We start from the raw sequence: 23,582 nt of genomic DNA, 5'->3' as shown, positions 1-23,582 counted from the left end.
ATTTATTGTTTGGCTCACTTACCTAGAAGATTGTGGGAATTTGCCTGGTAGCTTTAGCATTGTGCCTTTCTTGGCCCATCCCCCAGGGGTGGGGAACCTGCCAGGGAGCCACAGGTGGCCCCCTAAGACCTCAAGTGTGGCCCTTTGACTGAATACGCAGATGTCTTCTGTGAAGTTTCGATTCAGTCAAAGGGCCACACTTGAGGACCTAGAGGGCCACCTGCAGCCTCGAGGCAGCAGGTTTCCCACCCTTGCAGGCCTGGGAGATAAGGGGAGAGGAGGCATCTTGGGCCAAGCAGATGAAAAAAAAATCTTAATGTAGATGTAAGCTGTAGAAAGGCTGTTTAGGGGATGGGGGGTGCCTGTTACCCAGCATGCAATAGGGGATGTGTGAACAAGTCCAACTGAAGCTATTTGGTTTGAAGGAGTTATGCTCACCTAGCTGTTTCCCCCATTCCCCCCCACCCCCCTGAATTTGCAATGGTTCAAAATGGCTACAATTTTGAAAACCCAAGTGATGTCCTGGGGGTTGCCTATTTTTAAAATAAAGTTGAGCTGTTTGTGCATCCTTCCTGAGACAGCCCTTCTACAGAGACTTAAAACTGGGGCTTTTCTTACTAAAGTTCTGATAACCTTCTTGTGTTTCTATTTCCTGAATCTTGTCAGAAACCTCTTTAGGAAAAAGGAGGGAGGGAGAATACCTCTCCAAACCTTATTAGAGGAATTTTTAAAAATATATATTTCATTGTCTCCCTCTCCCCAATGAAAAAAAATTTTTTTTTAAGTTTTGAGTTCCAAAATCTTTCCCTCCCCCCTTCCTGAGCCGGTAAGCAATCAGATACAGGTTATACATGTGCAGTCATGTAAAACATTTCCATATTAGTCATTTTGTACAAGAAGACTCGAAAAAGAATGAAAGTAAAAAAATAGCCTACTTGGGTCTATATTCAGACAATATCAGTCCTTTCTCTGGAGGCATAGCAGGCTTCATCATGAGTCCTTTGGAATTGTCTTAGATTGTATTGCTGAGAATAGCTATGTCATTCACAGTTCTTCATCTTTCAATATTTCTATTGTACAATGTTCTGGTTCTGTGCACTTCACTTTGCATCATTTCATCTAAGTCTTTCCAGGTTTTTCTGAAATCTGCCTGCTCATATACCACATAATATTGTGATACAATTGTACATACCACAATTTCTTCAGCCATTCCCCATTGATGGGCATCCCCTCGATTTCTAATTGTTAGCCACAACAAAAAGCTGCTATCGATATTTTTGTATGAATAAGTCCTTTCCTCTTTTTTTGGATGTCTTTGGGATGCAGACCTAGTAGTGGTATGGCTGTATCAAAGGCTATGCACAGTTTTACAGCCCTTTGGGCATAGTTCCAAATTGCTCCCAGGATTGGTTAGATCAGGTCACAACTCCACCAACAGTGCATTAGTGTCCCAGTTTTCCTATGTCCCCTCCAGCATTTATCATTTTTGCCAATCTGATAAGTGTGAGGTGGTTGCTCAGGGTTGTTTTAATTTGCATTTCTATTGGGGGGGGGGCAGTACTACCTAAGAAAAGGGAGTTGTTTGGCTCTACTGCAACTATAAGGGCATCTCGGAGATAGCACAGATGGTAAAGCAGAGACCCTGAGACAAGTGTGGCAACTCTTGGTGAGGCTGCTGGAATCAGGTCATGACCATGGGCTTCCCAATCCTACCAACCCCCACTTCCACAGCCACAGTCAGAAAAGCAGTTTATATGCAACTCAAAGAAGCAACTTGAATCTCACCGTCCGTTTACTCTGCCTTTGAACACTAACTCACTAAGGATGTAGCATTTTATCTCTTGTGAAGCAGTTGGCTTCCCCTGGCTCTTTGTACCTTTGCCCTCCCACTTCCAACTGGAAGATATTTGACTAGCCTGTCCAGGCTCCCCCAGGCCTTTCACCATGGTCTGCTGATCTCACTGGTTTGTTAGTACTATGCTTTAGTGCAAGGGAGGCCAGTCTGGTGGTGATCTGGGGAGATCCCATTCTGCATTCCTCAGAACTGGATGTGATGGAGCTGGCTCCTCAGGATGGGGGGGGGGGGGTGCGCCCGGAGTGCTTGTGAACGAATACACGCACACACAGGATGGGAAGTGGTTTGTGGTGTTTTATCACCACTGAATAGTCACTCTGCTCTTGTAAGGAGGGGTTGATTAGTCCTTTACTCAGCCACAAAAAAAACAAGACCTCCGCTTAATTTCCCCTTTTTCTTCTATTTGCTTCATCTTCCGACTGAACCCCTGGAAAAGAAGCAGTGTGCCTCCCCTCGTGCTCAGCAGATTTAAAGGGACACTATTGATGAGGTCGTGACAGGGAAGAAGACTCTATAGCTTCCAAGTACAGGAGATTTAAGCCTTGAATATTCAGCATTCAATTAGGCAGCAAGCGTTTTTAAGTGCCTACTATGTGCCAGGCACTTGCTAAGCCCTTGGGTGGGGGGTGGGGATACAACATAGAACTATTGAAGATAGAGACAAAGTAAGCGAAATGTAATCACTTCTATCTTTGGAGACTTGGAAAGGCTTCTTGTAGTGGGGGGTTGGGGGAGAGCATTGCAGGACAACCAGAGAAAAGGCATGGACACAGGACATGGCATGTGGCTTCAAGGAACTGCAAGGAGACCAGTCTAGCTAGATAGAGAGGGTATGGAAGAAAGATTGAAAAGGTAAGAACTTTTAATGCTGAACAGTAGTTTCTATTGGGGATGTGAAGGGAATTCTGATTCTTACATAAAAATCTAATCTATTAGTGTATTTATTACACATATCGATTATTATGGAAATCATAATTCTCTCTTCCCCCTTTCCCCCCCAACCTATTCCCTTGACAGTAGCAGTAAGGTACCACTGGATTTCATTGAGCAGGCCTGGCAGAGTCCAAGCTAACTTGAGAAAAATCACTGATAGCCTAGTGGAAGATTTGAAGGCAGGAAAATTATCACAGTAGTCTAGGTAAGAGGAGAAGAGGGCCCGGAGCTAGACTTCTGGTTGTATGTGACTGGAAAAGAGAAGTGTTCAATAGAAGTCTTTGGCCAGAAAGGACAAGATTTGGCAACAGATTGAATATGTGGAGTGAATGGGAAAGCAGCATTGAGGTGCACTGAAGTTTCAAGCCTTGATGGATGGTGAGGCCCTCTGGAGAGTGCATTCTGTTGGGCAAACTGTTGAACATTATAGCAAGATAAGTAGCCAGTGGAAAACAGGAGACATTCAGGGAAGAAGATTCCCAAAATCAGGTTATATTGGTCACTAACTTTCTTCATATTATAAGGAACTTGGCGTGAAACAAAGTCATTCTCAAGGCAGAACGAGCTGGGGGGGGGGGGCGGCGGTGAACTCTGTATGTACGTGGGGGGGGGGGTCCAAGCTGACCACCCCCCTAAATCTGTAGTGTAGCAACATCTTCCTGTGAGGTGAAACAAGGGGTTAGTGATAGAATGGTTTTCACGTCTTGGTAAATAAGGGACAGAGAAGAAATGGCAGAATCTTCAGCCTCTGTCCCTGGCCCAAAGTCTTTCCTGAGCAGTTTTCTGACTGTTGCTGCTTCTTTCCAGCAACCAACCAATGGTTCATCCCCGCGGTTCGAGGGGACATCCCTCCAGGCTGCGCAGCCTATGGCTTTGTGTGTGATGGGACTCGCCTGCTGGTGTTTGGTGGGATGGTGGAGTATGGGAAGTACAGCAACGACCTCTACGAGTTGCAGGTAACAGCCTGGCCTTGGGATCTGGGGGACAATCCTCTGCCTCCAAGGTTGGGAGTTTGGGGGTACAGGAGCTAATTTAGCAGAGAGGCTCTAGACAAAAGGGACCAGAACTGAATGGGGCCTCCTCGAGGGGACCTCCCTGGGGCCACACCCCGCCATCCACCTTCCAGGCTCCCACCATTTCTTCAGCAGGACTTGATACCCTTTGTCCTCTGGTTACAGGCAAGCAGGTGGGAGTGGAAAAGGCTTAAAGCAAAAGCCCCCAAAAATGGGCCTCCTCCATGCCCTCGACTCGGGCACAGCTTTTCTCTCGTGGGCAACAAATGCTACCTGTTTGGGGGTTTGGCTAACGACAGCGAGGATCCTAAGAACAACATTCCGAGGTGAGGCTTTTCCCTTCAGCCCTAGAATCCCGTAGTCAAGGCTCCGAGACTCCGTGGTCCCAGCCTGAGCCAGGAGCTGCACTTGGTTAGGAAGGGCCTCAGTGGAGATGTCATGACTGGATTTCTTAAGGATCTCTCCTGCTGCTCCCTTTGTTCTAACACCTAGACACTCTGAGAATCATGGAACAGCTGAATCATGGTTTGCAGCTGTGAAGTGAATAGCCCTTCCCGCTTTGACCTGTATGAATTGCCAGTCTCAGGGATACAGCCCCTCCCCACACCCCCATAGAGCTCGAGTTGGCCTTTCTGCTTAGCCTTGGCTGCCTGCAAGTGTGGTATTTTCCAGGGCCTTAGGCCAAGGGGCCTTCCTGTCTAGAGATGTTCTTGTCTCACTCTGTACAATGCCTAGCTCTGTGTGTCGGAGGGGCAGAAAGCTACCTGGGGCTTTGGCTCACTTTGGGCAATGGATGTGGGACCCTTCCCAGGGAGAAGGTGGAAGGGGAAATAGGAGTGAACTTGGCCTTGTGGCTTTTGATGATTCTCCATGCATCCAGATGTGATCTAGAAATATCTGGCGTATAAAACCTATCACCTAGTTATAAGTTTCAGGGAATGTAGCAACTTGATAGGACTACTCTCTTTTTTAGGTACCTGAATGACCTATATATCCTGGAGTTACGACCAGGCTCTGGCGTGGTAGCCTGGGACATCCCCATCACTTATGGGGTCCTGCCACCCCCCAGGGAGTCCCACACAGCTGTAGTCTATACAGAAAAGGACAACAAGAAATCCAAGCTGGTCATCTACGGGGGAATGAGTGGCTGCAGGCTTGGAGACCTGTGGACCTTAGATATTGGTAAGAATCTAGAGGGAAGGGTTGACTTCTAGCTAGAGTCTGGCATCTGCAATGTATGAGGCAAAACTTTGGGGGAAACAGAGGTATATCTTTGTTCTTTTTTGCTGTCTCGGGCAGAACTTCTCTGAATGGTTGTTGTGTTTTGTGTGGTGGCCCTCATCCAATCAGTCATCTTTAGAACTAAGATTTCCGGCACTTCCTGAGGTCAAAGAGCAAGCTTTTCTGCCTGCCCTATCTGTGTAAAGAGGCTTCTCTGATGCTGATGACTAACTTTCTCACTTCTGGGAGAGAGCAGTGTCCAAAGGAAGAAGGCTGGCTTCACAATGGCCTGTTGGCTTATGTGGGATCAGCCTGAGACAGAGAGTGTACATAGATCAGGGGCCTCCCCATACTGTCCACTCCACCATACAGCTGTGACCTAGGAAGGAGCTTGAGGGAGGGGCGTATCCTTGAGAAGAAAATACTTGGTGGGGCAAGGGGATGGCAGTCCTTCTCTTTGAAGGGCTGGCATATAAAAGAGAGGGTAAAGTAGCTTTGGGTTACCAAAAAAATTTTTAAAGCAGATTTCAACTTAACCTGAGAGTATTCTCAAAACTAGAACTGGCCAACCACAAAATTTGGTTGAATCCCCATCAGTTAAAATGTTCAAGTAGAAGTGAAACAACCAGTTACGGGTGCTGTAGAAGGAGTTCTACATGGATGGGAGACTGGACCGGATAATATCTAGCAATTCTGCATTCCGTACTCTCCTTCCCACAGAACGTGTCACTCTGGGCCAGCAGGGCTCCCTGTAGATTAGGTCCATATTATTAGAAGTTGGTAGAAAATTGAACTCTTTCTTGTGTGTACAGAGACCCTGACCTGGAATAAACCTACTCTCAGTGGGGTGGCTCCTCTTCCTCGAAGTCTGCATTCTGCCACCACCATAGGAAACAAGTGAGTCAATCATCTTCCCCTTTCATGCCCACTGGCCCAGCAGCCCCTGAGGGCCAAGGATGAGTGTCTTCATTCATTGGGCAGCTTCCCAAGGCTGTTGAGTTGTAGGATTGGATCCCTGGAATCCCACCTCTTTCCCAAAGGGGGATCGTGCTTGTGCCTGGGCTTTCAGAAAAATTGAATGCCTTACTTACAGGAATACTTAAAGTGAACTCAAATAAAGAGTTGTCACACATGCACCAGGGCATGGAAACCAACAAACCCAATACCATCGAGGCAATAGTGAGGCTAGAGCCAAAGAGAAGCAAATAACTTTGGATAGTGGCCTGGGAGTATAAAAAGGTTAGACTATCTCAGGTCACTTCTGGTTTTAATATTGTGTCCCTATAAAAAGACAAGGACAGGGTAAGAGAAACCACGTGGTATCATATCTGGTGGGCCAGCCTTAGAGTCAGGAAGACCTGGGTTCAGATCCTGCCTCTGACGTTCTGACTTTGCAGACTAGCTGCCACTCTTCTGCATTTGTAAGAGTTTTTCCAGAAGGGTTCCCTATCTCAAATAGAATCTGCACCCCAGACAAAAAGGAGCTTGCTTCCTCTCTGTAGAGGAGTGGTCAGTAGGGAGCTATCAGGATCCCCTGCCTAGCTCAGAGCCCTTGGACTCTGTCTTGGGAACAAGCTGTGGCAGGATGCTCCCTGGAGACTTTTGCCCCAGCCCTGAGCCCTTGGGCCAAATGGACTCAGGAGGAATTTCAGAATGGAGGGGATTGGCACTATTGTCAGGAAGCTAAGTGAATGAGGGTGTTCATAGGAATTCAGTGAGGAGCTTTCAGGTTCAAATTTCAAATAAAGACTTAGGCACAGAGGTGAGGTGGAGCAGAGAATTCCCAGCCCCAGGAGGCAGGCTGAAGGCTTTGCCCTGGGAGAGCCTCGAAGCCCATCATCTACATGTTCCGTCCTCCTTCCTCCAGAATGTATGTGTTCGGTGGCTGGGTTCCTCTTGTCATGGATGACGTCAAAGTGGCCACACATGAGAAGGAGTGGAAGTGCACCAACACACTGGCCTGTCTCAACTTGGGTATGGCTCAATCCTCACCCATTGGGCAGGGGGCACTGTGGGCAGGTGGGCCCAGCAGAACTGTCAGACCCTGCCACCCCCAGAACCAATGCTGCAGAAATTCACGGGATTCAGAGTCTAATGCACACTGTTGGTTTCCTCATCCTTCCTCCCTTGCCCCAGACACCATGGCATGGGAAGCTATTCTGATGGACACACTGGAGGACAATATCCCCCGGGCTAGAGCTGGGCACTGTGCTGTGGCCATTAATACTCGGCTCTATATCTGGAGTGGGCGAGATGGTTACCGAAAGGCGTGGAATAACCAAGTCTGCTGTAAGGACCTCTGGTACCTAGAGACAGGTAAGATGGATTTCTGAGGCAAGCCCACTGCTTCACTGGAAGTATTCCACTCATTCCTTTCTGATGTGTTTGCATTTACAGAAAAGCCTCCTGCCCCATCCCGGGTGCAGCTGGTCCGAGCCAACACCAACTCCCTGGAGGTGAGCTGGGGAGCCGTGCCAACAGCTGACAGCTATCTTCTGCAGCTCCAGAAGTATGACATTCCTGCTGCTGCTGCCACCGCCGCCACCTCACCTGCAGCCAACCCAGTTCCATCTGTGCCTATCAATCCCCCCAAGAGCCCTGCCCCAGCTGCAGCAGCCCCTGCCGTGCAGCCGCTGGCCCAGGTTGGCATTACGCTGCTCCCACAGGCAGCTGCAACCCCCCCAACCACAACCACCACCATCCAGGTCTTGCCGACAGTGCCTGGCAGCCCCATCCCTGTGCCCACCACAGGTCGGACTCAAGGTGAGCCATATGGCCACATGTTGAGCTGGCCTCTGCCTGGTTGGGGAGAGCAAGGTCTGAGGGAGATCTGACTTTGGACAACTGAACTTTGTGGTCATTTAGTCAGATCTTAAACTCATTGTGTGAGAGGAGTAGCGGTACAGTCTGTACTCCTAGGGTACACACAAACAAAACCAGGCAACCCAACTAGGAACAGTGGCCTGGAGCTTTAGCTATCTGGGGGTTAGTGGCATGAGCTTGCTTGGTGGGGTCAGCCTACAGAGACTCCCGGAAGGGGCCTCTGCTCTGCAGTCATACAGTAGGCATGCTCTCCTGAAGTCCAGCACGCCCACTCTCCTTTATTGGCAGGTGTCCCTGCTGTTCTCAAAGTGACTGGCCCCCAAGCAACAGCAGGAACTCCCCTGGTCACTGTTCGACCAGCCAGCCAACCTGGAAAAGCTCCAGTTACTGTGACTTCGCTGCCTGCTGGTGTCCGAATGGTTGTGCCGACACAGAGTGCCCAGGGGACAGTGAGTTGATGCCCAGTTGGCTTTACCATGAAAGGATGTTGGAGAGAGATCCTCTGTTGCCCTTGGAGGAGAACGCAGATGGAAACTAAGAGTCTTTCTGGGCCTTGGGAGGAATGGCTTGTGCCTTTGGAGGAGAACACAAAAAGAAACTAAAAAGCCTTTACAGGCCTTGGGAGGAATGGCTTGTATCTGATTGCACAGTCCTTGAGAATACAAATAGGGGGTTTGATGATTAAAAAACCCTGTGGCCAGGGTTTGGGAATCTGTCCTTGCCTTTTAGAATATTACTTTGGGGTCAGGAGGAGGGGATGGTAGACATGGTATAGATCATTGGGTTCTTCCTCTTACTCCTCCTGCTTGTGCTGAGGGGAGAAAGGAGAAGGAAGTTCTGGAAGGTAGCTCTGTTAGCTGAGGGCCTGAGGTTGAAATGTAGGAGAGGGTCCTGTGGACCCAGAAGGCAAGGCAAGTTGGAGCAACTCAAACTCAGGACTCCAGCCCAAGCCAGGTCTTCCTTTTTATTTCCCTTGTGTTTTTTTTTTTTTTTAGGTGATTGGAAGCAACCCTCAGATGAGTGGCATGGCAGCCCTGGCTGCAGCAGCTGCAGCCACCCAAAAGATCCCTCCTTCCTCAGCTCCCACAGTACTGAGTGTCCCTGCAGGAACCACCATTGTTAAAACAGTAGCAGTGTCTCCTGGCACCACCACACTTCCAGCCGCAGTGAAAGTGGCCTCCTCACCAGTCATGGTAAGCTTGGTCTGCCCTCTCTTCTGGGTGGAAGTAAGATATTCCTGGCACTGCTGTGATCCTCCAGGCTTAGGAAAGGAAGCCAGAGCCCCCAGGGCTGTTCTTGGAGTTCTGGAGGAGAACAGCAGGCTTTAGTGAGCAGAAGCAAGGTTGTGATCTGAGATCTGGGAGAGCTTCCAAATTCTGCACATGGAGTAGCTTAAGTCTAGTCCTTCCTTAGGATTCAGGGAAACTGAGGCTGAACTCTTCACCCAAACCATGGTAGCCTTGACCACTTGACTGATGTGTCTCCCTTCCTTCCACCCAAAACCCTTCATTGGAAATTATCCACAAAGGCAAGAACTTCTGGGGCTCTTAGAGCATAACATCTGGAGCTCTTTTTAATTCTGTTTTGTTTGGTTTTTGTGAGCCCACTCAGGTATTATCTCTAGGGACCCCTAGAATCGGTGTCACACTGTCTCTCTTGCCTCCACCTCAGGTGAGCAACCCGGCCACTCGGATGCTAAAGACGGCAGCCGCTCAAGTGGGCACATCTGTGTCCTCAGCTGCCAACACTCCCACCCGCCCTATCATCACTGTCCACAAGTCAGGCACTGTGACTGTGGCACAGCAAGCCCAGGTGGTAACCACCGTGGTTGGTGGGGTCACCAAAACCATCACTCTGGTGAAGAGCCCCATCTCTGTCCCAGGGGGCAGTGCCCTGGTGAGTAACAAGAACCACCACAGCAAATTCCCAGTCAGGGGCATGAGAGCTGGATCAGCCTGGCTGTAGCTAGCTGGAACCTTAGAGGTACATTCTAGGAAAGTCCTCACTGCAGCTACCACTTGGCTTCTAGTGAAGCCTCTACCCTATTTGTCCTGACTTGCTTTTTTAAAATCTTTTTAAAAATTAGATTTTTTTTTTAAATTAAAAATACGTACATATAAGCCAAACAGATGCCTAAATCGTCCATATTCAGAATCTCTATCTCATCTCTCCTTTACTTTTCAGATTTCTAATCTGGGCAAAGTGATGTCAGTTGTTCAGACCAAACCGGTTCAGACCTCAGCAGTCACAGGCCAGGCTTCTACTGGCCCTGTGACTCAGATCATCCAGGTAACCGACCCAACCTAGGGTAGCAGTGGGGGAAGTGGGGTGATGTATTCATCCTTCTAAAAGTAATTTTGCAAAAGGACATAACAGGCGCCTTTCCAGATTTGTGGCACTTCCCTAGTAAGTGACTGTGGGTGATTTCTTTTACTAGGACTGATGATCAAGATTTGACTGTTTGCTATGGAATGTTGGGGCGGGGTGGGGGGTGGGCCGGGGCAGGGTGTATAAGGAGACAAGCATCTGCCCTGGAGTAGCTCAGGGGAGAGACAAGGCCAAGGGGTGGATGCAAAGGGCCTTGTGAACTAAGAGCAGTGAAACATGTTTCTTCCCAAAATGCACCAGGCCAGGCCACCAGCACTCGGCAGTAGCAGGAACAGCTAGCATTTTAGACCTGGTGAAGGTTTGCCAAGCACTTTACAAATGTGATCTCATTTGAAGGACGAAAAAAAGGAGAGGAGCGAGTGGCCTGGGCTGCTGCTGTTTACCTGTGCCTACTACAAATGTCACTCGTTATGTTTTTTTTCAACCAAAAGAGGTTTGGAGCTAGGGCAGGCGCACATGTATGCATGTATGTATAGAAGTTTTAAACAAAAACCGGCAAGAAAGATTCTGATGCTTGGTTTTCCAAAGTGATAGAACTATCCCATTCCCTGCCCCCAGACCTGTGCTAAAGGATGCTAAAGAGCACCAGTGCCTGGCTAGAACATTATTTCTTCCTTCCCACTTCTCTCTCTCACCTACTTCTGCCATTCTCAGACCAAAGGACCCCTGCCAGCGGGTACCATTCTGAAGCTGGTAACGTCAGCAGATGGCAAACCTACCACCATCATCACCACCACCCAGGCCAGCGGGACTGGAACCAAACCCACCATCTTGGGCATCAGCAGTGTCTCCCCTAATACCACCAAACCGGGCACCACCACCATCATCAAAACCATCCCCATGTCGGCTATCATCACCCAGTCCGGAGCGACGGGTAGGGGCGTCGGGCAGGGGCCGCGCGATATGTACCCGAATACAATTACTCTCCAAAAGTCACCCGACACAACATCCTGGGTGTCCCCCAATGGGCTGAATTCTGAGTCGGGGTATAAGGTCCAGGCTGGTGAGTAACTGGATTACGAGGCTGGAGAGAGCAAATGGGGCAGTTTGGAGTTCTCTTATTTTCCCTTTTCTTTTTTTTTTTAAGCTTTGCGGGGAGGTGGCATGGTAGCTATGACTTTTCCTTTTAGGACACTTGGAGGGGTGGAAGGTAATAGACTTGGGAGTAAAGCAACGACTGAGCCACAGTTGGCTGGAGGTGGGTTTTGAGGGCAAAGTTGGCAGTTGTTGTCTTCTACCAGAGCGTCTCCCATCCTTCTAGGTGTAACCAGCAGCCCTGGCATCAAATCCCCCATCACCATCATCACCACAAAGGTCATGACATCGGGCACAGGCACACCTGCCAAAATCATCACTGCTGTCCCCAAAATCGCTACTGGGCATGGGCAGCAGGGCGTGACCCAGGTGAGCCATGCCCACTGCTCCACTGACATTATCCGACATTATCCATCGCCTTCTTCCCCATCCTTTGAGAAGATCTTCAAACTGCTTTCTTGGGGTATCCTGGAGTATTTGCCAAGAATTGCTCAGCCCCCTAACCTTTGGCATTACAGGTAGTGCTGAAGGGAGCCCCTGGACAGCCAGGCACCATCCTCCGGACAGTTCCCATGGGTGGGGTGCGGCTTGTCACCCCAGTCACAGTATCTGCTGTCAAGCCAACTGTCACCACCCTGGTAGTTAAAGGCACCACAGGTATGTCTGACAGACAGGAGGGAGTCAGGTCAAGCACTTGGCCTCTGCATCCTCTTCATCTAATCCTTCTGCTGCCTCGCAGGAGGGGAAAGGGAGAGAATGGCATGGAGGTCATGGGACCGAGGTATCCTCCCTGGAGGGCACCATTGAACCCCCAGAAGCTCCCAAACATGTTCCGATATTGTGTCTTCACATTCAACTCACTTTCAAGAGCTCCTTGGGTCTTTCATTTTTATTTTTCCCTTACTGTTCTATGTCCCACACTCACTGTATTTACCATTGTTTGCCCCTTTAAACTTACATTCCTGCTAGTGTCCACTCCAGGCATCAGATATTTTCTCCCTGGTACCTGCCATCTCAGGATCTACCAAACTAGTGTTACTAAGAGAGAGAATGGGGAGCTCTTCAGCTCCCATGGGGCAGAAAGCTGGGCAGGTAAGCTAGTGAGGCTTATCTCATCTGGTTTCCCCTTTCCTCCAGGAGTCACAACCCTTGGCACTGTAACCGGTACAGTGTCCACCAGCCTCGCTGGAGCAGGCGGGCATAACACTAATGCCTCCCTAGCCACTCCTATCACCACCCTGGGCACCATTGCCACCCTTTCGAGCCAGGTGATCAATCCTACAGCCATTACTGTGTCAGCTGCCCAGACCACTCTGACGGCGGCAGGAGGGCTCACCACCCCAACCATTACCATGCAGGTAGGCCCTTCCTCCACTAGCACTCAGCCAAACAGCTCACCATAGAACTAATCAGTATGGTAGCATGATAAGCAGGTCAGGCTGGATGGCAGGAGAGCCAGATTCTCATTGTATGACCCTGGACAAATCCTTGGATTTTCCTGTTTGAATTTCCTATTGAATCATCTCCCATCTAACCTCACATGGTAACATTAAGTAAGGTGAAGGGAGAAAACCTCCCACTGCCATGTGGATGAGACTTTGAACATTTCACTAGCAAGTGGGGTATGGTCTCCTGGACTGGGGATTGAAGGAACACCTTTATGTAAGTGTATTGGTGTAAGTGACTTCCTTCATTTCTTCACTCTCCTTTCCCTCCCTGGACACCCCCAAATACCTTCCTGGACTTGAGAAATAGGATTCCCAAATTAATCTGAAGGGCTGGGGTTGGCTTTCTCACCGTGCCATACCCGTTCTACATGCCAGCACTGTGCTTACCCAACTTAGGAGGCTGCCCCAGCCTCAGAGCTGAGCCAGGGTGGAGAGGACTGGGGAGGATGGGAAGAAAAGGGGATGACATGAGAAAGGAGACTTGATGGATTGGGGGGGGGTTTCTACTTCTGTTTTTTCCTAGCCTGTCTCTCAGCCCACTCAAGTGACGTTGATTACCACACCCAGTGGAGTAGAGGCCCAGCCAGTGCATGACCTGCCGGTCTCCATCTTGGCCTCGCCTACAACAGAGCAGCCCACGGCCACAGTCACAATCGCTGAATCAGGCCAGGGTGATGTGCAGCCCGGCACTGTGACACTAGTGTGCTCCAACCCCCCTTGCGAGACCCATGAGACGGGCACTACCAATACAGCCACTACAACCGTAGTAGCAAACCTTGGGGGCCTCCAGCAGCCAACCCAGGTCCAATTTGTTTGTGATAGGCAGGAGGCAGGTGCCTCACTGGTGACCTCAGCAATGGGACAGAACAGCAGTGTGGTGCGGGTCTGTTCAAACCCCCCCTGTGAGATCCATGAGACAGGCACCACCAACACTCCCACTGTGGTCAGTGCCAACCTTACAGTCCCCACACTGCTAGGGGCAGGGCAGATTGTGTGCTCCAACCCCCCCTGTGAGACCCATGAGACAGGGACCACCAATACAGCCACTTCTAGTATGGCCGGACAGCACATGTACTCCAACCCCCCAGGCCTGCCCCTGGAAGCAGGTACCACCAATATAGCTGCATCGAACATGGCTGTGCAGCAAGTATGCTCCAACCCCCCATGTGAGACCCATGAGACAGGAACCACCAGCACTGCCACTACTGCCATGTCCAACATGGGCCCAGGGCAGCCAGCAACTGCCAGCCAGCAGCGTGAGACACATCACACTCACACAACCAACATCCCCACCACAGCTCGGCCTAATAGGGGCACTGGGGAGCCAGAGGGAGCACAGGCTCCTGCCAAGGCCCCATGCCAAACCCATCAGACCAACGCAACCAGCACCACCATGACTGTGAAAGCTACAGAGACACCATGCCCAGCTGCTCCCCGAGTTTGCCCCAGTCCATCTTGTGAGACTGGTGCCACCACCACAGGTTCTGTGGGGCCATCAGCTCAGAGCAGCTCAGCTAGTGGGGGTGGTACCGGCACAGGCTTAGGGCAACTAGCCTTCATCAGCCGGCAGACTGAGGTACAGCATACCCATACAACAAACACCCCGACTACAGCCCGGTCCACCATGGGCCCCGGGGAGGCCAATGGGGTACAGGGGCCCACAAAGCCCTCATGCCAAACACATCAGACCAGTTCCACCAGCACCACTATGACTATGAAAGCCACAGAGGTGCTTTGCCTGGCCGCTGCTGCCTCCTGTTCCAACCCACCTTGTGAAACGCATGAGACTGGTACCACCAACACAGCCACTACCTCGAATGCAGGCACTCTCCAGCAGGTGTGCTCCAACCCACCCTGTGAGACCCACGAGACTGGCACCACACATACGGCCACCACTGCCACCTCCAATGTAGGCTCAAGTCAGCCTGGGCAGCAGATACCTGCTAGCCCTCATTGTGAGACTCACCAGACCACCTCCACTGGCACCACCATGACAGTCAACTTTGCTGTCCCATCCTCTGGGCCCAGCCCCTCCCAGAAGACCCTGGAGGCAGCCTTAGATTCTGCAGCAGCACCAGCCCCCTCCCCAGGGCAGAGGGTGTGTACCAACCCCCCCTGTGAAACCCATGAGACAGGCACCACACATACGGCCACCACTGTCACCTCAAACATGAGCTCAAACCAAGGTGAGTTAGAGGCAAGTCATCCTTTTATTCAGGCCCCCAACCCTGGTTTTAGAACAGGAGTCTTTAGAATGGGAGCTCCCCAGGGGAAGGAAACTTGAATTTGCCCCCAATCACATCTTAAGATACCTCTGTGATAAGTTGGGCGAGAGAAATCAGCTAAAAGTCTTAAGGTCATGTACCTCTGCAGAGGCACCATAGGAGCTAGCACCTTACTCCTAACTCAGGTTTCTTCTATTGGGCCCCACACCTCTTTTCCCACTTCTCTAGAGTCTCATGGGAGAGATGAAAAGTATCATTAGGCCCTTCCTACACCGAGTGTACCCCAGCCCAGCTTTCATTCCCAACCCACCTATTTGCCTTCCCACAGACCCACCGCCATCTGCAGGCAGTCAGGGGGAGCAGGACAACACCCAAGGAGAAAGCATGGCCGCCACTGGCTCTGGTACCATCGCCACAACAGTGTCTTCCATCCAGACCCGAGCTGTGACCACTGTGACCCAGTCCACACCAGTTCCTGGTCCCTCAGTGCCGGTGAGAAGGCCATCATTAACCTTTCCTTTACAAACCAGAGGGGCTGGGGCACCTTCCTGGGTAGGGCTGTTATTCTTGGCTCCTCATGTCCTTTCTGTTCGTGTCCATGAAAGAGTAGTATATTTGTGGTTCTGTGGGGTTGCTGTGGGCCTCAGACAGGATGTTGGGGTCGGACCAAGCAGCCCAACCAGGACACGGGAGAGGGATGACCTGAGTGTAGGCCAAGATCTAGCCTGGCCTGGCTCTCCAGCATCCCGCTTCCCTTTCATGTTCCCATCCCAAGAAGCCCCCACTGGCCACATGCTCTTAGTTCTCCCTTAGTCAGTCTTCCCCTTACCTTGCACCAACTTTTGCTTCAGCTGGACTATTAGCAACCCTTTTGTCTTAGTTGTCTTTGCCATTGCTGTTTAGCAAATTCTGAATCTGCCTTTTCCCCAGCCCCTGTGGCCCCTGGGATGTTGAGTGTTGACCCCGCACAGCTCTCTTGTCCACTCCCATCACTTCTCCTTCCAGTGTGACATCTCTTGTCTCCAAACCTCCATCTACTGTGTGTGACACTCAGTGTTCTCTCTTTCCCGGGTATAGAGATCAGGGCGCTATATAGCCATGCCATCATTTGGGCAGAAAACAGATGGGATAGAAGAGGAGGAGCAACTTTGAGGGGGAGGGAGTGCTGTATAACCATGCCCATCATGGCCACCAGGTCAAGAAGCCTAAGAGCCTGAAGAAACAGCCATTGCCCAGGCAGCAGAGTTGGCTATATTTCCTAAGCCCCCTCTCAGTAGCAGCTTTACACAAAACCCACTTAGCTACAAGGAGGCAGGATTTGGAACTTCCATTTTGTAGAGGTGAAGCAACAGAAACTCAGAGGTTACTATGGTTACAGAAAATGAGTTACCGAGAACCTTGGAACTAGAACTAGTGTCCCTAGCCCTTTCATCCACATCAAGGCTCTCCCAGTAGGTTGCTCTTGCAGCTTTTGTGGGTACATCTCCCCCCTCAACAAAAGCACGTCATTTTAACATTTCCAAGGAAAACCTTAGGAAAGAAACGGTTTGTGATTGTTGCTTCTCATCTGACTGCTACCTCCCTCTAACCTTGTAGAACATTTCAGCAATGACGGAGATGCCTCCCGATGCCATGACTACGGAAGCGTCTGTCTCAGCCACAATAGCAGTGGCTGTGACTAGCGCAGACGCGCAGGAGGTGGCCCTCTCGGCCACAGACATTCTCCAGCCCTTAGAGGAGATCCCATCTGAGACAGAAGCTCCACAGCACCTCTTACAGCCCCCATCTGCTCCCGGAGGGGAGCAGGGCGAGGGCCCATCAGCTACTCACAGCCCTGATCTACAGGCAGCAGTAGACATGAGTGGGGCTGGGGCACCCTCCCCAGGACAGGAGGCTACCAGCTCAGCAGTGGTGACTGCTGTCATGGTACAGCCGCAGCCGCAGCCTGAGGTGGACCAATTGTCCCTGCCCCAAGAGCTGATGGCTGAGGCTCAGGCTGGCACAACGACCCTTATGGTCACAGGCCTTACCCCAGAGGAACTGGCAGTGACAGCAGCAGCTGAGGCTGCGGCTCAGGCAGCAGCTACTGAGGAAGCCCAGGCCCTGGCCATCCAGGCTGTGCTCCAGGCAGCCCAGCAGGCTGTGATGGGTAAGTTTCTGTGAGAGGGAATCTAGGTAGAAAGAACCTTCAGAGCCACCCATACCTGTTTGAGGATGCTGCCATCTCTGCTGACACTGTTGGAGTCAGTGAGGTGGGGGTACCCAGCTTCTTAAGGGCCTGCTGCAGATAGGCCCAAACTCAGAGCTACGGCACAGAGAGATCTGAGTTGCTCTAAGGTTTCAGGGGAATGAGTGGGTGGTAGGCAATAGAGGCCAGGTGTGGGTAGAGGTTGGAGGAGGGGGAGGAGGAGGAAGCAGTAGCAGTGGTCTGAGCAAAGCAGGAGAGCAGCCCAAGAAGCTAGGCCACTTAGCAGAATGCCCTACTTGGTGCTGAAGAACAGTAAGAAATGAGGGTGGGAAGGTGCAGAGGGTTCTTTGGCTTGTCCTCTCGTTAGGTGGCGGGGGGACTGGAATGGGGTGGTCTCTCCTGAAAGCCTGGCAGCTTGGCCCTACTCCCCAGAGCTGGGAGAGGTAAGGGTCCCAAGTCACTAATGGCCACCTGGGGAGCCAGGGCTGATGTCATTCCTGAATTGGCTAGAGCTCTGATCTGTGTTCCCTTTGGCCCTGGAGCAGGTGCCGGCGAGCCAATGGACACATCTGATGCAGCCGCAGTGGCCCAGGCAGAACTGGGGCACTTGACAGCCGAGGGCCAGGAGGGGCAGCCTACTTCTATCCCCATTGTGCTGACCCAGCAGGAACTGGCTGCTTTGGTGCAGCAGCAGCAACAATTGCAGGAGGCTCAGGCCCAAGCCCAGGCTCAGGTGCACCATCACCACCACCACCTGCCCACTGAGGCTCTGGCCCCTGCTGACAGCCTCAATGACCCAGCCACGGAAAGCAATGGCCTCAGTGACCTAGCCTGTGCTGTCACCAGCACTGTGGCCCTTCTGCCTTCCACAGCAACAGAGAGTAAGTGGGTGCCTTGGCCACTCGAATGGAGTGTTGACCAGGAGTAATGTGGGGATCACTCTGGGATCCTCCCAGTGTTGGGGCCTGAACCGATCCTTAGGGAACACACATTTCTTGTTGCCTGCTGCCAAGCTCCCCCCCCCCCCCCCCATCCCCTACCATCACCTTCAGACTTAAGGTGACTTTCAGCCCTTTCCTCAGGGAGCAGACAAAGCTAAGAAGCCCCTGGAGGCGGCCAGCCTTAAGTGTTTGCCTGTGTGGGGTGGAATGATTTAGAGGGAAGAGATCTGGATTCAAGACTCACACCCCAGACTTCTCTCAAAGTCCTCTTCGCAGTGAAGTCCTCTTCACAGTTCTCGGGAGAAGAAAGCTCATTTAAGGAAGAAGGCAACAGCCTGAAAGCATGTGCCCTTTTGTGGCCATGGCAGAGGCCCTGCCCCAAGGGCCTGGTACCACTGGCAGTCGCCGCAGGGCCAGGATAGCAGCTGTGGAAGAAGGTGCAGGGCACAGGATGTGAGAGCCAGGTCTCCCTGGGACCTCTTTCATCAGCCACTTTGTTTTCCCAGGTTTGGCTCCATCCAACACATTTGTGGCTCCTCAGCCAGTGGTGGCTAGTCCAGCGAAACTCCAGGCAGCTGCTGCCCTGGCTGAGGTAGCTAATGGCATCGAGTCACCAGTGGGGGTGAGTTGGGTGCGATGGTCCATAAGGGAACACGACCCCTCCACACAGCCTTGAGATTGACTCCATCCCTTGATTGTCTTCCATAGAAACCAGATCCCCTGCCCCCACCCATGAAAGCCACAGCAAAGAAGGAAAACCAGTGGTTTGATGTCGGGGTCATCAAGGGCACCAACATGATGGTGATGCACTATTTCCTGCCTCCAGATGATGCCCCAAGTGATGTGAGTGCCCCTGGGAGCGTTTGGTCCCCTCGCCTCCAACCTGGGTCTGAGTGTGGCACGGAGGGTGCTCCGTTTCCCCTGCCCCCAGGTTCTAGTAACTGAGATCTTTCATGTTTCACTGTCTTGCCCCAGTCCCTGCCACCTCTTGCTGATGAATAACTCCACTTGACTGAAGTCAGATGTCAGGGTCTGTTCATTAGATATAGTGGGTAGGACCAGAGAAAAGCTTCAGCCACTGTTTTCTTAGGCTTTTAGGTGCTAAGAAAGTTGGGGAGAGAATCATTCCCTTAATTAAAGCAACAGCTTGTAGTCCTTTTGTAATGACTTAAAGCATCAGCTTTTCTGCTCTCCCCTGTACCCTGGCTGCCAAGCCCACTGGAAGGTCCTTGGTGGGAAGCCAGGCACGTAGCTTCAGCTGGCTAACAGTTAGCTATATTTTCCCCTCCCTTCCCCAGGATGACTCAGGCACTATCCCTGACTACAACCAGCTAAAGAAGCAAGAGCTCCAGCCAGGCACAGCCTACAAGTTCCGTGTCGCAGGTATCAATGCCTGTGGCCGGGGGCCCTTCAGTGAGATCTCAGCCTTTAAGACTTGTCTGCCTGGCTTCCCTGGGGCTCCCTGTGCCATTAAAATCAGTAAAGTGAGTATTAGCCTGAGTCTGGACTACCTTCTAGGGTCTCTTCTTTACCTGTCCAGTTTGTCCCCAGCCTCTCTTTGTGTGGCATCCTCTATACAAAGCACCAGGGACAGCTGGGAAGGCTTATGGTGAACAGAAGTGGGAAGGTTGAAGGAGTGGAGTGGTAGGGTAGGGTGGATGCAGGAAATGTGTTTGTCTGCCTGGAACACCAACATAGTAAGTCTGAGAAGCAGTGTGGTGTGTGAGCCCTAGGCTTGGGACATAGTCCTCCTCGTGGCATTACCACTCCTACTAATCAATTGCATGACCTCACACAAGCCACCATTTCCTTTTTAAGCCTCAGTTTCCCTACTTATAAAGTGAGGTTGAACTAGCTCACAGCTGTGAGTGTCTTTCTATGATCTAGCGGGTGGTGAGAAGGGGAGCTTGTAGCTGTGTTTCAGGGTCTCACCTGTCTTAAATTTTGGATCTTTGGTTACCACTTGTTCCCTCTTCCATAGTAAAGTATTTGCATATTGGCATCTCAGACTGACAATGGTTGCCTTGGGCCTTTCAGTTTTTTACTTCTCTCTCTTTTTTCTCTCTCTTTCTCCTCTGTCCCCCAAGAGTCCCGATGGTGCACACCTCACCTGGGAGCCACCTTCAGTGACCTCAGGCAAGATCATTGAGTATTCGGTATACCTAGCCATCCAGAGCTCCCAGGCAGGTGAACCAAAAAGCTCTGCCCCAGCTCAGCTGGCCTTCATGCGGGTCTACTGTGGGCCCAACCCGTCCTGCCTGGTGCAGTCCTCCAGCCTCTCCAATGCCCACATTGACTATACCACCAAGCCCGCCATCATCTTCCGCATTGCTGCCCGCAATGAGAAGGGCTATGGCCCTGCCACACAAGTCAGGTGGTTGCAAGGTAGGCACTGTCCATAGGAGGGGAACTGGGGGTCTTCTGGGTAGGGTTTGAAGGATACTTCTTACTATAGGTCATCCATTATACCATAATGCTCTGCCTCCCCTCCACAGGGGAGAAGGGGGATTATCATCCCAGAAGCCTATCCTAAGATTTGGAGAGACAAAGAAGATCTAATCCTTTCCCTTGAGCTCATAGTCTCATGGAGAAGACATTTGAAGAAGGGAGGGGGGTGGATGGAAAGAGACTAGGAGAGGGGAACAGGTTATTACTTTTTTTTTTTTTAATTAAGATAACCCGTGTATGTGTGTAGATACAAGGTGATTTCACAACTTGAGTCCTGAAGAAGGGGCCATGTTCTCTGATGAGGGAGTTGGGATGCCAAAAGCACAGCGCCAACGTGCTGTTGAGACCCGATCTCCTCTCCACTTCCATTCACCCCCTTCTTTCCATCCTGTATGTTCTATTGTAGAATCCAGCAAAGACAGCTCCAGCTCAAAGCCTGCCACCAAGCGGCCCTTGTCCTCCCCAGAAATGTAAGTGGGGCCTCCTTACTGGGGCTCATGAAAGCTTGGAGAGAAACGGGATGGAGAGTGGGAGGGGGGGGTGCTCACCACTGTCCATGGGAAGCTTCCTGCCACTGAGGTCTTGAATTACTGGGATCCGGTCCTGACTCTTCTTTGCCCTCTTCTCAAGGAAATCTGCTCCAAAGAAAGCCAAGACAGATGGCCAGTGAACAACCCCTTCTCCCAGATGCCCACCCCTCTCCCCGGCCCCTGCTCTGCTTCAGAGATGCCGCCGCCTGCTGCGCCTTGTGCAACTTCTCCCGCCCCGGCACCTTCGGAGCCTCCCTCTGCCCAGTTTGCTTGCTCTCCGGGTTTTTGTTATTTTTTTAAGGGGTGGGGAGGACAAGTTATTATGAAGAAAGCACATTTGATTGTTGGGTTGGGAAGGGAGAAAAGTTAGCTTGAGAAGGAGAGGCCTTCACACCCTGGCCCCCGTGCTGAATTTTGCATGTAGTCCCAAGCCTCAGACAGTAGGCAGCCCCCAGGAGGGGCCCATTGGCAGCCTCCCTCTGCCCATGGATGCTGTCCACAGCAACAGTCCCCTGTAGGTTTTATGCTTGCTCCATATTCATAACCTTTGAAAGAGAAACTGAAAATTCCTTTTTAAAACAAACATTTCTTCATTCTTGATTTCCCTGGGGTTGCAGAGGAGACAGGTATGGGAATGGAGGAGGAGGAGGAGGAGGAAGAGGACATGAGCCATGAGAAACCGGCAAAGGGCACTTAGCCTTCCTCCCCTCTTCTCCCTTCCTATCCCTTCCTCCACAGGCTGTGCCAACCTCATGGGCATCTTTTGTCTTTTTATCCTTTTAGTTTGCAGCCACCCAAGTTCCTTAAACTTGCCTCCCCCCTGTACCCTCCAAGCCTGGGACTCCCCAGGACCCTGGCATCACATTGTGCCCCCCCCTTGCCACACAAGGGTGAGGGAGCCCCAGACAAGTTAGGGTCGGGGGAAGGGAGGAATTCTCATCTTTTTTTTTTTTTATTTTAAGTAAAAAATTGAAGAAATGAAGCTCATTTTTATTACAATCTTATAGTACGTGGGGCTTTTTTCCCTTTGGGGGGGTATCTTTTAGCAATGTACAAAACGGATTCATTTTTTTTTTTTTCTGGTTTAGTGTCAGTCTTGGCAGGGATGTCCTGGGGAGGCTAAACTGGCCAGGATGAGAAGAGAATGGCACCCCTGGGTAGTACCAGCAGAGACAGAGACTTTAGATACTTTGATTTCTCGACTGCAAACACATTGCATATTGCTGGTCCCTTAACCTTCTGCTGGTCCAGTTCCCCCAAAAGAGGAGGGTATGTCAGGTTAATTGGGAGGAAGGAGCCGATAGCACACAACACGCTCAAACCCCCTAGTCACCAGGCAAGTTGGGAAATGAGCGAACCCTAAATCAGGCTGGTTTTCAGGGAAGGTAATGTTGGAACATGCTGCCTCCCCTGTCCCCCCAATCCTTTTATGTTTGCGCTCCCTCCAGACCCAGCCCTGCCCAGCTAGGGCCAGTCCAAACAGGAAAGTTTTTGGCGAAGATGGGGTCACAAGAGACAACTGCTCCTTCCCCTCCCCCAAAGCTTTGGAATTTTGGGAGAGAGGGGAATTGAAAGGGAAGAGTGGATCATTGGATTGGAAGAGGTTGGAGTTTGGTGATTGGAGGGGGGTGGGGTGCTCTTTATCAAAGCCAGCAACTCTGGCCTACAGATTCCATGAATTTGTAGGCCTTGCTCTCCAGCCTCACCCACCTGCTCTCCTGAAGAGTAGAGCCAGTGAGATGGGAGCTAAACTCAATGTAAGCAGGATGTCTGTGGGGAGCCAAGCTCCCCAGTGCCCAAAATCCGCGTTGGCAAAATGAGCACTTTGAAAAATGCTATACAAAAAGAATTTCCAAACGAGCAGCCAGCCTTGAGGACCTGGGTAGGGTCTCTCAGTTCTTGGGCCAGCCTGAAGAGGTAGTGACCGCTATCCTTTTCCCCACTCACCCGAGGTACCATCTTCACCCCTCTGCTGTTGGACCCTACAAAACTGTAGGGCCTCTGTTCTTTTGTATTATAGTATATTTCACTGTGGAAGACTTTACTGTTTAGTCTCTTAGATTCCATTCGCCTGGTCCTGCCATCTGTTTTTCTTCATCTTCTACCACCCACCCCCTTTAATTTCTTGCTTTTTTTTTTTAAGAACAGCTGTTCTATCTTCCATTGTAGAGCCCCCCTCCCCCTGTGACTCAATATTACCCTAGTGCTATGTTGTTTGTGCTATTTTGAACAATAAAATACGTTTTTTTGAAATAACCATGTGGTTGTCTTCTCCCCCACCCACAATCCTGGAACTCTCCAAAGAGCATCCCCAAAGGCCCAGAGGTGGAAAACACATGTTCCCTTGCTCTACCTCTGCTCTCCAAATGGAAAGTACAGTACTTTGTTTGGGTTACTCGAGTCATGGGGCCCAGCTTAGAGGGAGTTTCTAACCTTCCTTTAGAGTAAAGCTTGCTACCCGGGGAGACTAGCTTTGAGTCCCACTTCTAACCAGCTGTTTGGCTTTGGACAGGTTCAAATCTCTGGATTTCAAA

General features: G+C 51.0%; 1 protein-coding gene across 3 annotated transcripts in view; it reads left to right on the top strand.

The window, feature by feature from the left end:
- The window catches only part of HCFC1 (host cell factor C1), a 28,396-nt gene extending 5,092 nt beyond the window's left edge, over positions 1-23,304 (top strand). Inside the window, exons 2-26 of one of the 3 annotated variants that reach the window (XM_072626247.1) lie at positions 3,596-3,744; positions 3,967-4,127; positions 4,775-4,983; positions 5,835-5,919; positions 6,890-6,996; positions 7,159-7,338; positions 7,420-7,785; positions 8,134-8,294; positions 8,841-9,038; positions 9,517-9,741; positions 10,030-10,134; positions 10,888-11,107; positions 11,495-11,637; positions 11,787-11,925; positions 12,406-12,626; positions 13,240-14,902; positions 15,270-15,433; positions 16,538-17,090; positions 17,675-18,010; positions 18,577-18,692; positions 18,779-18,913; positions 19,369-19,554; positions 20,158-20,455; positions 20,925-20,988; positions 21,149-23,304. In XM_072626247.1, coding sequence (XP_072482348.1) covers positions 3,596-3,744; positions 3,967-4,127; positions 4,775-4,983; positions 5,835-5,919; positions 6,890-6,996; positions 7,159-7,338; positions 7,420-7,785; positions 8,134-8,294; positions 8,841-9,038; positions 9,517-9,741; positions 10,030-10,134; positions 10,888-11,107; positions 11,495-11,637; positions 11,787-11,925; positions 12,406-12,626; positions 13,240-14,902; positions 15,270-15,433; positions 16,538-17,090; positions 17,675-18,010; positions 18,577-18,692; positions 18,779-18,913; positions 19,369-19,554; positions 20,158-20,455; positions 20,925-20,988; positions 21,149-21,188 — 6,224 coding nt within the window. In that variant the 3' untranslated portion in view covers positions 21,189-23,304. Of the gene's footprint in view, positions 1-3,595; positions 3,745-3,966; positions 4,128-4,774; positions 4,984-5,834; positions 5,920-6,889; positions 6,997-7,158; positions 7,339-7,419; positions 7,786-8,133; positions 8,295-8,840; positions 9,039-9,516; positions 9,742-10,029; positions 10,135-10,887; positions 11,237-11,494; positions 11,638-11,786; positions 11,926-12,405; positions 12,627-13,239; positions 14,903-15,269; positions 15,434-16,537; positions 17,091-17,674; positions 18,011-18,576; positions 18,693-18,778; positions 18,914-19,368; positions 19,555-20,157; positions 20,456-20,924; positions 20,989-21,148 lie in introns of all 3 variants that reach the window. The other 2 variants (XM_072626246.1, XM_072626245.1) reach the window with 2 other exon arrangements.
- Positions 23,305-23,582: the final 278 nt, after the last annotated feature.

The sequence above is a fragment of the Notamacropus eugenii genome, chromosome X (genome assembly GCF_028372415.1).
Source record: "Notamacropus eugenii isolate mMacEug1 chromosome X, mMacEug1.pri_v2, whole genome shotgun sequence".
NCBI classification, from domain to species: domain Eukaryota; kingdom Metazoa; phylum Chordata; class Mammalia; order Diprotodontia; family Macropodidae; genus Notamacropus; species Notamacropus eugenii.
This window is presented reverse-complemented; position numbering and strand designations above follow the sequence as displayed.